At 40.0% G+C, this 14,696-nt stretch overlaps 1 protein-coding gene across 5 annotated transcripts in view; it reads left to right on the forward strand.

Moving 5' to 3' along the window:
• Positions 1-8,675: 8,675 nt before the first annotated feature.
• The window catches only part of CAMK2D (calcium/calmodulin dependent protein kinase II delta), a 334,877-nt gene continuing 328,856 nt past the window's right edge, over positions 8,676-14,696 (forward strand). For 2 of the 5 annotated variants that reach the window (XM_072624941.1, XM_072624939.1), the window contains exons 1-3: positions 8,677-8,760; positions 10,501-10,584; positions 12,232-12,326. In XM_072624941.1, the coding sequence (XP_072481042.1) occupies positions 10,517-10,584; positions 12,232-12,326 (163 nt within the window). In that variant the 5' untranslated portion in view covers positions 8,677-8,760; positions 10,501-10,516. Of the gene's footprint in view, positions 8,761-8,807; positions 9,077-10,500; positions 10,585-12,231; positions 12,327-14,696 lie in introns of those variants that run through there. The other 3 variants (XM_072624938.1, XM_072624943.1, XM_072624942.1) reach the window with 3 other exon arrangements.

Raw genomic sequence — 14,696 nt, forward strand, 5'->3', positions numbered from 1 at the left:
GGTTGATCTAAAAGATATTCTATAATGTTGTTTCTAACTCTGCAATGTTGTGATCCTCTGATCTCTGATTCTAGGTAAGAGGAATGATCATATGATACCAAAGTCCCATTTATTGAAGGTACAATCTAAGAATGTTGTAAATCCAATCTTGGGGCTATCATGGCCCTGGGGTATTATGGGAAATGCAAGGAAACTACCTGTGTTGTACAAACTCCCTTTGTTTCTGAGAGTGTGGTAATTGATGATAAACTTGTCCACTGCATTTAGATTACTGGACCTCCACAGAATGTCATGTGGCCCTAACATTTAGGTTTTCCCTAAGGGTCAGGGCTCATAGAACTTCATGGGAGTTAACTGTCACCATCTTGGGACAAAAAAAAAATGCTTTTTCCTAGTGGTAAAAGACAAACCCTTGTTACTGATGCTTCCTCAAGATCAATATAGTCTCACTCCAGATCCAAGGGCCTTAATCTTTGTTTGGTCCCTGAGCCCATTGGCTTTCAATAGACTTTCTTTATAATACCCATTTAACATAAAAGGAAATACATCTTAAAGTTCATCATGCATATGCATATAAGAACTAAAATAGACTAGTTTCAATAGAAGAGTATAATTATTTAGAAAATATTCCCTATACCTCTATGATAAACTCATATTCTGGAGGTATCTATGACCCAGAGTGAGAACTCCTGATTAGAATGTGCTAAAAATAATAATAAAAATAATAACAGCTAGAACTCATGTAACTTTTTAAGGCTGCAAGGGATGTTACAAATATTACCTCATCGGACTCTCATAGCAACCATGTTATATAGGTGGTGTTATTATCTCTATGTTACAGATGAGTAAACTGAGGCACGGGGCGTTTAAGTGACTTGTCCTGAGTCATACAACTACTAGGAATCTGAGGTAAAACTTGAACTTGGATCTTTGTGACTCCATTGGCTGCCTTCTGGAATCATGTCCTCCCATTTCCTGTCTCCTAAACCATTTCCCACCTCTCCTGCTTACAGTTCCTCCCCAAATGGCAGTCAGTAACCACATGATGTGCATCCCTACTGTATCCCACTAATACCCCCTCTCCCAAAGCAATTTCCAAGACATTCTATATATTTTTACCCCTGGGTTAATTAAAATCAACCTAATCTTTGTCTCCTCTTACAAGGAGGTAATAGAAGGGACAGACTCAGAGAGGTCATTTAACCTGAAAGTATGCCTCTAGTTAGGAATTTGCGCTTGTCCTCGTTCTTTTCAATACTTTGATGAAGGAATACATGACATGCTTATAAAATTTGTGGATTATACGAAACTGAACAGGAAAATTAACACATTGGATGATGAAATAAGGATCCAAAGCTGTCTTTGGTGAGTTAACATGACACAAGAACTCCAATTGAAATGAACCAATGAGATGTCCATTCATTAGGTAAGAAATAAAATAACAGCCCAAATAAAGGATGAGGGAGATGTGATTTCATGTGGAAAAAAAAAATGTAGGAAGCAACAAATTCAATCAGTATAAGCCAATAGTTTGAAATGACAAGTTTTTTTAATTTAATTTTATCTTAGATTACATAACAGAAGAATAAGGAAGGTTACAGTCCTGCTGTACTTACTGGATAATAGGTTTGGAGCCAGAAGGGACCTAAAAGTGATTCTAATTCTCTTATTTTCCAAATGAAGAAACTGAGGCCTTGAGAAGTTAAATGGCATAAGGATTTGACCTCTGATACTCTGACTTTAAAACAGTGCCTCTTCCATTGTATTATATTACTCTTAGATTATACCTAGAATAGTATGTTCAGTTGTGAGTTCTCCATGCAGGCAGGAATGACAAGCTGGGTCTATCTAGAGTATCACAATCAGAGTGGTGAATGGACTAATACACACTTATTTGAAGTTACTGGGGATGTCCATCTTGGAGAAGGGAAGACTGCGGGATGGGGATGGGGATGGAAAGGGCATTTAATGACCAGAATCAGGGGTAATAGGTAAAAGTTGAAAGGGGCATCTGGGAAAATGGTAGTTAAGTTCAGAATAAAATAAATAGCATTTAAAAAAAAAAGAAAGGAAGGGGTATTTTCCAGTATATATAAAGAAAAGTTTCCTAAAAATCAGAGTGAGTTTGACAATCACTGCAGGTTTTTTGGCAAGATTGATGACCACTTCACAAAACCAGAGCTGGAAAGGGATCTCAGAGATCATCTAGTCTAACCTCCTCATTTTAAAGATGAGAAAACTGAGTCTCAAGGCAGTTAAATGACTTGTTATGGAAGTTGTAGATATGATGCAGTACCTTCTAACTCTAACTCTAACTCTATAGTATATGAGCTATCTGCATGAGTTTCAAGTTAGAAAAGATCTAATAAAAGAATCCATGCCAATGCGTTAGTTGATAAGACTTAATACCTTATCTTTCTTGAGTATGCTTATTTACATTTTAAAATGAGGCACAAAGAAATGAATTTTTAATTCTGAAAGTAAAGAAAGAGATGGGACAAGGAGAAACAGTAGAAAGGGTTTATTTGAGGGACTTTTTGGCAACAGGGGGGCCTTCCTAATATGCCTAAAATATATCACAGCTTGCAAATGCTCACTTGAAACAATCCTGTTCAATATGTCTAAATTTAAAAAGAAAACATACCAAATATTCAAAGAAAAGATTTTAGCTTAATCTGCTACACAAAGTAAGCAATACATTTTTTTAAATTAAAGGTGATTCTTATACATGATTTGTTCATTTAAAAAAAAAACATAAAATGTCACATTTATAAATTAAATGTAAAATAACATTAGTAACTTGAAGTACAACATCCAAAAACAGCAAGAAAAATATCCATCAGTCCCCTTCCAAGTGAGTGTCCACATCATTTCTGATGTGAAGAGTTTCATTGGACAGAACTCTACAATCAACTTTCCAGTGTCTTTATGGAGCCCCTGGAATCAGAAGGCTCTAATGGTCAATTTCAGATTTCATGTGATCATGACAAAGCTATGGAGAAACCCAATGTGCTGCTTCCTACTCTGGTATTTATTCCATTATGCATTTTGAGAACACATTTTTAAAGCTCAGTTTTCATCCCCTTGTATTGCCTTTCTCTCATAATAAGACCCTTGTAGAGAGGAGTAACTGGAAACATTTAACATCTGTGTTTTATTACAATTTAATATTGGGGGAGGTTAATAAGTCTGGTAACTGAAGTTTTCTGTTCATCTATAGACTTAAATATTAGGAAAATTAGTACTGAATCCTCCCCTACTGCCAACTATTTCTGCTTTTTCCATACTATCTCTATCCATATAAATACTCAAAGAAAAGCATATTATATGGTAGACCCAAGGAGAACAGTCGGTCTTGTGTGATCCTTAATTTTAAAAATATTTTGCTAATTGTGTACAGTAGTGGTACATATAATATTGAAGATCAAGTGATCCAAAAATGATTTGTTATTTTGGAAGCCAATTTGTTGGATTAATTATGTCTTGCTTAAGACATTCAAGTTTTAGTGATTTTCTGAGTAGATATTAATAAGGAAAGATATCCCAATGAATGTTTCACCGAAAAGGAAATATAGTGTCCTACCTAAATGTTCTGATTATAAAGTATTTAATTAATGTGCAAATAATTACTTTGAAAGATTTAATGAAAGATTTAAACCATAGTAACTACAACCATATGTTCTGAATATTCCCTGATAGTTACAACTTCAAATATCCTGTCCTGTTATCTCCATAAATTACATATTTTAGTACTTTAAAGAATCTATAGCAAGCACTGCTGGTTTTGGAGTAGGACAACTGGGATTCCTAGGATCATAGAGGCAGAGCTGGAAGGATATTCAGTCCAATTTTTTCATACAGTAGAGGAGGAATATTAAATGAGGAAACTGAGGCATAAATAACTTGACTAAAGTTACACCAAGTTAGAGGCAAAGTGAATAGAGTGTTAGGCCTGGAGTCTGGAAAGACTTGAGTTCAAATACAGACTCAGATACTATGTGACCTTGGACAAGTCATTAATCTCTGCCTCAGGTTCCTCACCTATAAAAAAGGAATAATAATAGTGTCTTCTTCCCAGAGGTGTTATGAGGATCAAATGAGATAATATTTAACCTTAAAGTGCTACATAAATACTAGCTATAATATTTATAATAACAACTATTTTTAATTACTATTTAAATGACAAGCAACAGAAGTAGAATTCTAACTAGGGCCAATGCTCTCTCCATTGAACCATACTGATGAATATTACTAATGTGGGCAAGGTCTTTTAACGTTTTAAAACTTCAGTTCCTTTATCTTTAAAATAAGGGGGTTGGACTAGATGCTGTTAAAGGCTCCTTCTAACTTTAGATCTATGAACCTACTTAATTCGACTCAAGGTCCAGCATTCTATCTACTGCACCACCTAGATGCTTCTCTTAGCTGTCTGAGAAACTCTAAGGTTGTGGTTGTGGTAAAGATAGTAGGTAGAGAGGGACTTTTTGGACTCAGGACTTCTGTTTACCAATGAAACCACAAGTCTTCAAAATAATTCCATAGAGAGAATCAAAAGTAACCCAGAAAAAGGAGAATTCAAACCTTGGTATAGAAATCTATCAAATACAGTGTCTAGTGTGAGGGCCACATTCCCAGGGAACCCACTAATTCTGGAGCTCACAAGTCTATCCCTATTGTATCGTACTATAACCTTTCCTCAAATATTGCCCTAACCCTCATCCTCCACTCCAACCCTCTACTCCCAAATCTAGATCACTTGATCATCACTTTTTCCATTTTATAAATCTGATAATACTAATCTTTACTGTATCTTTGTCCTGGTTTAAAGAAGCCAAGAATCACTGGGCAACTTAGACTCCATTTCAATTAAATTCTTGATCTCACCAATTAAGATCCTGACCAGAGTGCTTACTGTACCAAGAAGATTAAACAGCCAAGGAAACATTCCATCTTTTGTTTTGACAATTCAGGTAGGCCTAAAATAATTGTGAGTAAGTGCATGATATAGAAGTTAGAAGATCAGCCTTGGAGTTAGGAAGGCCTAGATGAAATCCCAACTCTTCTACATCTGTGACGATGGGCAAACCACTTATCCTCTCAGCATCCCCAGACAACTAGGTGTCAAAGAAGGGTGCTGGATCTGGAGTCAGGAAGACTAGAGTTCAAATTCTAGCCTTAGACACTTACTGACTGTGTGACCTTGGGCAAGCCACTTAATCTCTGTCTGCCCATTTCCTCAAATGTAAAATGACAATTATTAGATCCCCTACCTCCCAGGGTTGTTGAGAGGATGAAATAAAATAATATTTGTAAAGCATTTAGCACAGGGCTTGGCAAATAGTAGGCTCTTAAAAAATGTTTACTCTCTTTCTCTCCTTCCCAGGCAATTTTCTAAGGCTGTAAGTTAGAGATGGGCTGTGGACCAGCATCAGAGAAGAGTGTTTCCTGTCACACTGATGAAGTCAAGTTTAAAAAAAAAAGTGTGATGATTCCACATCATTAGACTTCTAAACTGAAGTGAGATGTCACCTCTGTGACATTTTCCTTTATCTCATTTTATGTGATTTTTCTTTTTTTTTTTTTGCATTTCATCTTCCATTTTTAATTGAAGTAGGACTACGAACTGCTTTGATTATTTACTGTAGTTTATATGTCTCCAGAAGTTATTTGCAATATTTGTTTAGTGGACTGAATCTTTTTTTTTTAATTAAACTAGAACAAAGAACTCCCCTAGTAGTATTACTTGGATGTTTTATGGGACCTTGAATGCCATGCCAATGGAACATAAGTTCTCAAACACGAAAAAGTTCCATGTGGTGCCCTAGTGAAAGAAATGGTACAAAAGACATTATCAAGGACATGTATGATGGGCAAAGGAAACCTACCACTCATGGAACAAGTGATATAACACATGCACAGACTAAGTATTACATTTTAATACACAGACGAGTAAAGGAGACAGAGAAAGATCTTTAGCAAGGGGGATAGATAACCCATGAATGATTCATGGAAGAATATAGACAGTAACACAGGATGAGACAGCAGGGATAGGCTGCAATTTGTACCATTGAAGGGGAGTACCTTCAATAATGAGGTCAAAGATTCATTTAAATATCAGAATTAAGCAATCAGCAAACACTAATCAAGGGCCTTTTATATGCATGGAATGGTGCTGAAACCTAAGGATAAAAAGACAAAAATGAAACATCCCAAAATACGGATTACGGGATAGGATGAATTTGCCTAGATCAGGAGTGGGGAACCTTCAGTCTCCGGCCACATGTGGCCCTTTAGGTCCTCAAGTGCAGTCCTTGGATTGAATCCAAACTTCTCAGGACAAATCCCCTTAATAAAAGGATTTGTTATGTAAAACTTGGACTTAGTCAGAAGGCCACATCCAAGGACCTAGAGGGTCACACATGGCTTCAAGGCCAAAGGTTCCTCACCCCTGGCTTAGACTGACGTGATATGGACATTGTTTATGCTTTCCTACTCTCCTGGTATGGCATAATTAAAACTTGTTTGTCTTTTATAGTGCAATACAAACCTCATAGTGTTAAAATTGCTGAAATTTAAGGAGTTGAGAAAAATGATGTCATTGTGTAGGTTTCATAAATTGTATACTTTTTAAAAATTACATTTCTTGATTGTTATAAGGCCTTACAAACATTCCTCTTAATTATTGCTTTCAAACTTTTTTGTTTTTAACTAATGTTTCATTAAGTGATATAGGCTCTTTTCTTAACTAAAATATTTAAAATATTTTACTTGAATTAGTTTGTATGACTGGCTGATTTCATTTCACATCCTAAATATTGACTTAATTCCCTTCATCTTCTTTACTTTTAATCATGTTTTCATTTCTTAGCATTACATTTTAATGCAGTGACTTTACATTTGATTTTTTCAGCATGGAATGTACAGCACAAACTATTTTATGGGTATGGGGATTTGTTTGAAGTGGGAGTCTTTATATTTTGAAAAATGAATGGCATTTGGTGTACTGAGTTGGAACACCAAATTGTTAGGCAAACCAATTCAAACACTGTTTATTCAGTAGTGCCAGTTATTAGAAAGGCACGGTGCTCATTACTGGGAATACAGAAACGAAACAGTCACTGCTCTCAAGAACCTTACAGCATTGCAGTGGAGATCCACCATGTGCAGAAATAAATGTAATACAAAGTTGAGTGTGATGGGGGCAAGGAAGCCAGCTGGACAGTAGTCTAAGAAAGACGAAGATGTTAAAAACATGGTATGAAGAAGACTATTTTCTCTTGCATTTTGTTTTGTTTTGGTTTTTCTCATGGTTTCTCCCATTCATTTTAATTCTTCTATGTAACTTAACTAATGGGAAAATGTGTTTAATAAGAATGTAAATGTAGAACCCATATAAGATTGCAAGCCATCTTGGGAGGGAGGAAGAGAAATTTAAGACTTATGGAAGTGATCATTGAAAACTGAAAACAAATAAATTAATTAAAAAAACACTATAAAGTAGAAGCAGGGTGGCATCTGAGTTTTGTCTTAGTCAATCAATTCATCAGCAAGCATTTATGAAGCACCACTTGGTTTGGGTTAGGCACCTTTGCTAAGGATCTCTCCTGTTCAAAGGAACAGGAGTATTGGAATGAGTAGTGAACCAGAAGAGATTGCCTTCTAGGTATGGATGATCGCTTTACAAATGGGAAGAGATGGGGAAGAGTTTAGGTCATCCAGCTTAGCTTGAACAATGTCTGAAAGGGAATCACATAAAATAAGGCTGAAAAGATAAACTGTAATCAGACTATGAAGGTGTATAAATGTTGTAATAATTAAAGTTGTACCCTTCAAGAAGTCCCTGAAGATTTTGGAACATGACATAATCAAACATGTTTCAGTCATGAGGATGATAACAGTAGCATTTTTATAACACTTTAAGGTTTGCAAAATGTATTATTCCAACTGTTGTGATATCATTGTGATACAGGAGAGCAATGGATTGGGATTTTCTTGTTTAGACAGCTAAGTTTCTGTGGGTAAAACATTTCACCTCTTCTGGCCTCAGTCTGCAAAAGATCTCTTTACAGCTATAACATTTTATGATTGAGAAGTCCACAGTTACGTTCACAGTATGGAGTTACGGTGGGAGGTGGTTGTGGTTGACAATTTTTCCTGAATCTGGGCTGAAGTAACAAAAGGGACTCGTTTACAAAATGACCACTAACCTTTTGTTTTTTTTTTCTCATTCCCTTTGAATTTGCAATTGCCATACTTATTATGGAGTTAAAAGAACTAGAAAGGGAAACCCAGAAGTCATTTCGTTCAGTTTGTCATGCTATCCACTGGACTTAAATTGCAGCTACTGTGCTAATGATTGTTTTGCATAAATTAAATAGCTCATATATAGGCATCAACGTCTTCATTTGCATGTAGACTAAGCCAGAATGTGGCAATGCCCCATCGCACGTATTGGTATCCATGCATCTCAACTATTCATTTGTGTAATACACGTAAAGGCTGCTATCTCTCCGGACTCTTGAGTACACAAGCACACATAAGCGCCCTACCTTTTTTTTTTCTCCTTTACAAATCGAAACAGGCTGGACAAGTTCATGTGATGCAAATGACGTCAGCCTCCATTGGGTCCCGTGATAGACAGACAACCTTCCCTACTCTACCCCACCCCTCCCCTCTGCCACAAAAACAGACTGATCTCGCGAGAAACCTGCGCTCCCAGCGCCTAGACCTTCCCGGGAGGACAGGGAGAGAAAGGGAAAGGTGCGGCTGAGCGCGGGGTGGCGCGTGAAGTCTTTGTTCACACCTCCGTTTGCAACCCGGGGCCTTTGATGCACGCTCCATTCCCAGGCTTCGCTGTGGGAAGCAGTGGAGGAGGTGCAGGCGTGGTGTCCGCACCTGCACCTTTAAGAGCGGCCGGGGGAGCCTGGAAACGGGGGTCCCCTGGGCTAGCTGAAGAGGGAGAACCCCTTCCTGGCTGGGGCGTGGGAGCCAGCCCGGCTCCGCATCCCGGCCGCTTCTGCATCCGGCCTTGGGCTGGCTCCGAGCTGGAAGCCGGGATGCCAAGGCTCCCCACCGGGTGGGCACCCAAGCACTAGGGTACACAGAGGAGCCGGGTCGTTGGCCCCTGCCCCCGGGGAGATCCCGCCGGGACATGGCTCCTGCTATAGTCCGACTCTGAGGGCGCACGGGAAATCGTGCGGAGCAGCGCGGGGGAGGGGGGCTCGTACCGCTCTGCGCCCCCGGGGAGCTTGGTGCAGGGGGGCTGTGCAGGGCCTCCCCGCGCGGCCGGCGATTCATTCCACCCCCGCCTGGGAGGGTTAAAGGGCTAGCTGGCCGGTTTGGCCAGTTGGCTTTGCCTGGCCGGCCGCTCCCGGGGTGTGGAGACCCTTTCCCTTACTACAAGGCGTATCTGCCTGTCTGTGGGTCTGTCTCTTCAGACCTGTTTGCAGAGACCCTGTTCCTGCGTACCCCTCCTCCTCCTCCTCCCCAGACCATTTCAAACTGTGTGTGTGATCCCGTCTTTTCTAATCTTTTTGCACTCTCTGCCTGGGTATACCCCTCCTTCCCAGCGCGCGCGCGCGCGCACACACACACATACACACACATTGCGTGCTGAGAGGGTTGTGTCGCTAGAGGGAGGTGTGGGACAGAGAAAAGGGGGGCATAGAAGAGGGGGTGGCCCCGCAGTAGCTTGAGGAGGGGCTGGGGGACAGCAGAGACGCTGAGGCTGAACTGTGCTCGCCCTGCTACTGCCCACCCCGGGTGCCCAGCGCGCTCGGTGCCGTGCCTCCTCTCCATTCCCAGAGAGCTGCATAGGTACCCCAGCTGGCCGTCGGCTGTCACCGGCGGGGCGGGGAAGGGGAGGGGAAGCCGGCCAGAGGAGCCGAGCTTCCCATTGCTCTGGCGCTCCTTCGCGCACACCCACCCACCCACCCACCCACTGGAGTGGAGAGACTGAGGCTGCTGACAGCTGCAACTGGACTGGAGTTGTCTCCGTCGGGCTTCTCTTCCTTCCCCTGCCCCCTCCCCACTCCACTCCACCCCCTCTCCACCCTTCCACTCCCTCCCCTCCGCCTTTACTCCTTGTCCCCAGTTCATATCGTTTCGCAACTGCTCGCCTCCTGCCCCGTGGCTGGCTGAGTTTTTTCTCTCTCCACCCCCCACCCCCAATTCCTGGCACCTTTTCTATAATACTTTCCCCCCTCCTCCAATTGGGGAGTGGGGGTGGCAGAGAGGGAGGGTGGAGCGTCCAGAGCCGGAGAAGAAAAAGAAGGAAGCGGGAGCAGAAGGATTGTACGATTGTGGAGAGGGGACCCTACGGCACTCTTTCTTTCCCATTGCACCCTTCCTACCTTCCCTCCCCCCCAAGTCCAGATCCAGCCACTTTTTTGGACGAGAAAAGTGAAGGAAGACGGCTCGGGGGTGATAGCGACACAGGGGCCGGTCCCAGGCAAGCAGCAGCACCTCCCGTCCCGTCTCATCCTCCTCCCTCTTCGACAGGAGCCAGCTCGGACCTATGATGGCCTCAACTACAACCTGCACCAGGTTCACCGACGAGTATCAGCTTTTCGAGGAGCTTGGAAAGTAAGCGTCCTTGCCTGGCGTCTGCGGGTCCCCTTTCCTGCAGAGGGCGAGTCGCGTTACCCCCGACCCAGCAGTCCTTTACCGTTAGGGGGTCGTGGGAGTTTAGAAAAGGGGAGGGGGGAGGGGGAAAAGGCTAGCTTGACAGTTGGGCAAAAGGTACTGATCCTTAGGGTGAGGGCGGGGGAGTAGAAAGGGAAGACCACCAGGCTGTGTCCAAGGCTGATAATCCCACCCACCCTCCTTCCCCACTCCCATTTTGCAAGAGAGCCTTCGTGAATTTATGATCCTTGCAGTTGGAGCTGTCATCCTCTGGAGTGTGTATATATGCTTGTGAAAGGCAGGAAATGAGAACCCATGTAAAATGCAACATAGATCATGTTTTCTGTAAATAGAGATGCCTCCAGGGTTTACCGGCGTGTCTGCTCAGTGATACACGTACGGATGAGAACCTCACTGACACAGACGGTGCCATATTTATTGATGCCGAAAGTTCAAGTTGGCGTTCAGTCTGTTTTGTATCCAGTAGTTCTGTCAAAGAAGACAGCAGCCCAGTGTGACATATATATCTATATATCAAGCACCTACATCTTCAGCTACTGTAGGGAGGGGAAAAACTTTCTGGAATTTTTGTCACACCATTCTTCCCAGGATATAGACAGTCTCCCCTAAGAGGATTAATTTAAATGTGCATGGAGGAAAAAACCTCTCTGGAAAGGGAAGAGTCCTGTTTTGTGTATGTGTGTGTGTTAAAGATTATATATAGATACACACATACACATAGTGACAAAAATACTTGCCAGTTTTAAAGAACAGGGAGAAAGATATAAACAAGGAAACTCATTATAAAGAAATCTAACCTAGAGGCTCAGCCACAGTGTTACAGCATCACCCCCAAATGAAATCTGTTCTCATTCATATCTACAGCTTGATCTATTACTTGGAGAAGGGGTGTGTGCATATGTCTGTTGGTGGCTGATGAAGGCAAATAAAAGGAAATGTAAATTTCATTGTGTAAGTGTATTTATTCTGTATGATACTCTTACACTGAGTGGTACTGCATGCACACACACATCTATATACACACGTACATACACATAAAAGGTCAGAAGAGGCAGTTTAATTAAAAGCCTTTTTTTTAACCAAGGCATAAAGAAATCATCGTGCCAGAATTCATTAACTCACACAAATATGCTCAATATTTATATTTCTCTGAGAACAATTATCATATTTATAGAGTTAGAAATACACTCATTATTTTTCCCCTGCCAGAATAAATGGGCAGCAGATTTTGGCTCCCTCTTATTCCAGCTCTGTGCAGTGTTTTCTCTGGGCATTTGGTGCTACTGTGTGAGCGGATATTGTAGAATGTGTTCAAATTCCTTGTGCAAACAAGATCCGTTACAATTGGCAGCCCTTTTATTTTGTTGTCTAATGATATGGTGCTGGCCCTGTTAAATTCTAATCACTATTATATTCTTGAAAATTAAGAAAGGGCTAGGTTGCCAATTGGAAGGGCTCTTTGGGGGTCTACTTCTCTTGATATTTGGAAAACCACTGAAATGTCTGAAAGCACTCAGATTATTAGATCCCTTTTATTGAGTATCAGAGCCTGGTTGTATTGATACCTTCCTGGTTATTGGTTTTCAGGGGGGCATTCTCAGTGGTGAGAAGATGCATGAAAATCCCAACAGGACAAGAATATGCTGCCAAAATTATCAACACCAAAAAGCTTTCTGCTAGGGGTGGGTATTTTCAATCTCTTTTTTTTAGTGTTTTTCTCTTTTTTGATTGTTTTAAATGATTAGTCTTGTATTTAAAGATGTGCTGTGGTTACAGTGGAATTAGATTTTAAAGGTTTAATATATTTATTAGCATTTCCTCTCCTTAAAGAAATATTGATTTATTTATTTTTAAAATAATTGGACAAATGAAACCACTTATGGTTGACATGTTTAATACCATAGTGGGTTCAAATTCTTGTGGTTGGTGTCATCCCATGTTCAATTGTATGAGTAATGGAGCTATTCTAAAGTAAATAAATGTCACTACCAGGGTTTTGCCTTTAGCTCTTGTATAAAATAACTTTGACTACAGCCCTGGGATTAAAAAAAAGTCACATGATTCTCATGGTCGTTTTTGCTCTTGAGGAGAAAAAATAGGCCATAGCTCAGTTGAATCAAGATCTTTTATTGAAATTAGACTTAAATTTAATTCAGCAAGTCATATTTAATATCAGTGACCTTGAGAAGAAAAGACATGATACATGCCTTGGTCTAAAACAAAATGTTCTGCTGTTATAGGCTAGGTAGGATTTTGATGTTTTTTGTTTTTTTTATATTCACTGAAGAACTATACTTTTTTCTTAGACATGAATGCTTCTTATAAAATCTTAGTGCATGCTGTCCATGTGGTTTGTATCCAAACAGATGTTTTATAAACATAATTAGACATAAGTGGAAATTGTTTACTATCAAAGGACTAATAGGTCTCATGGCGATCTTGTTTATCTAATAGCACAGGCATGCTACCATATTTGTACTGAAATGTTAGGCATTGCCAGTTATAGTACATGTTTCTGCAATATTTTTATTGTATGTTCTATTGATGAACATGAAAATGAATGAACAGTGTCAGAAAGTAAAACCATCTTTGTGGACTGGGCAATTTTTAAAAAGTGGAAATGAAAAAAACCCACCTCTTGAAGTCTTGAGAAGTTTTCTCCTTTTGCCTTGAGTTTGAAAGTGTTGCTACCACTTAACAGTTAGTTTATCTTCATGTGACTGGCTAACAGCTTAACTGTGATTAGAGGCCTTTTCTTCTCTACTTTGGTGTGGAATTCTGCATTTAAAATTTGCTTAGTGCTAAAGAAGTTGGCCTTTGGGTTCATTTTAAAGGGGTTTCCCCCCTCATCACTCCACCCAGCACTCCTCAGCTAACTGGTTCTGAGCAACACCTACACTCTAGCTCTTGACACATTAAGAAAACTGTTAGAAGATGCTCTGGGTGGTGTGGGGCAGGAACAAATAGAAGGTGAAATATATTTAGATATATTTATTATTTCCCAGATAGTTTTAAGATTAATGAAAAATGGTTGACAAATCTCTTAGATTTTCAAAAAATAATAGGATTCATTAATTCTGAAGCTCCTCAGGTTCACTCCTCCTTCCCACGTTTATAAAGGAGATACTTAGGTATATACTCTTAAGTCTATCTACAGTATATAAAGCAAAACATTTTCCCATAAAATCCTTTAATGACTGAGTCTCTTGATAAATGGAGTCAGAATTATTGATCATGGGCATTGGGAGTAAATTACGTAACTCCAGTAATTTCTCCCTGGACCCAAGGTAGCCAGCTCCAGAGTGTGGGGCATGTCAGCCTTCATATACACTTTTCCTCATCCTATTTATAAGCCACTGATCATGTTATTCCCTCCTGCAACGCTTTTATTCCTCTCTGTCAAGGCAGATTCTTACTTTTAAAGACTCCTCTTCTCCGGTTTGCTAACCTTATTGAGACCTAGTCATTCTAGCTCCACCAGTAACTCTTATTAAAACGCAAACAAACAAAAACCAAAACAAGACAAAAAACATGAAAAATTTAAACAGAATTCAGAAGCCCTTCATCCTAGTCTTGGACTCAGTTTACCAGCTGTTTAATCTTGGACAAGTTATTTAATCTCTCCTTAGTTTTCTCATTTGTAAAAACTGATAGAGTATCCACTGTTGCTGCTTCACAAGATTATATGAGCTTTTATACATGCATACACACACATGTTTATACATGCATGAAAAGTTTTAACTGCATAAATTTAAAGTTTTATAATTATGATGGTGAATATTATTGTCATTATTGTTATTAAAATCAGAAGACCTTAGAGGTAGTCTGTTCCATGTGCTTAATTTTATAAACTTAAAGAAGTTGAGGCCCAGATAAGAAGACTTGTCCAAATTGCTTCCATCTCCTTAAAATATTTTTTTCTCATCTCTATGCCTACAGCTTTTGATTATACCATGTTTATGCACGTGTCGATCAGTGTATTTATTCAGTTTTTAAGTTAAATATTAAGCTCCGTAGTGAGAAGGCTTATGTTCTTTGTATGCCTCAGAACT

This window comes from Notamacropus eugenii, chromosome 7 (genome assembly GCF_028372415.1).
Source record: "Notamacropus eugenii isolate mMacEug1 chromosome 7, mMacEug1.pri_v2, whole genome shotgun sequence".
Lineage (NCBI taxonomy): Eukaryota > Metazoa > Chordata > Mammalia > Diprotodontia > Macropodidae > Notamacropus > Notamacropus eugenii.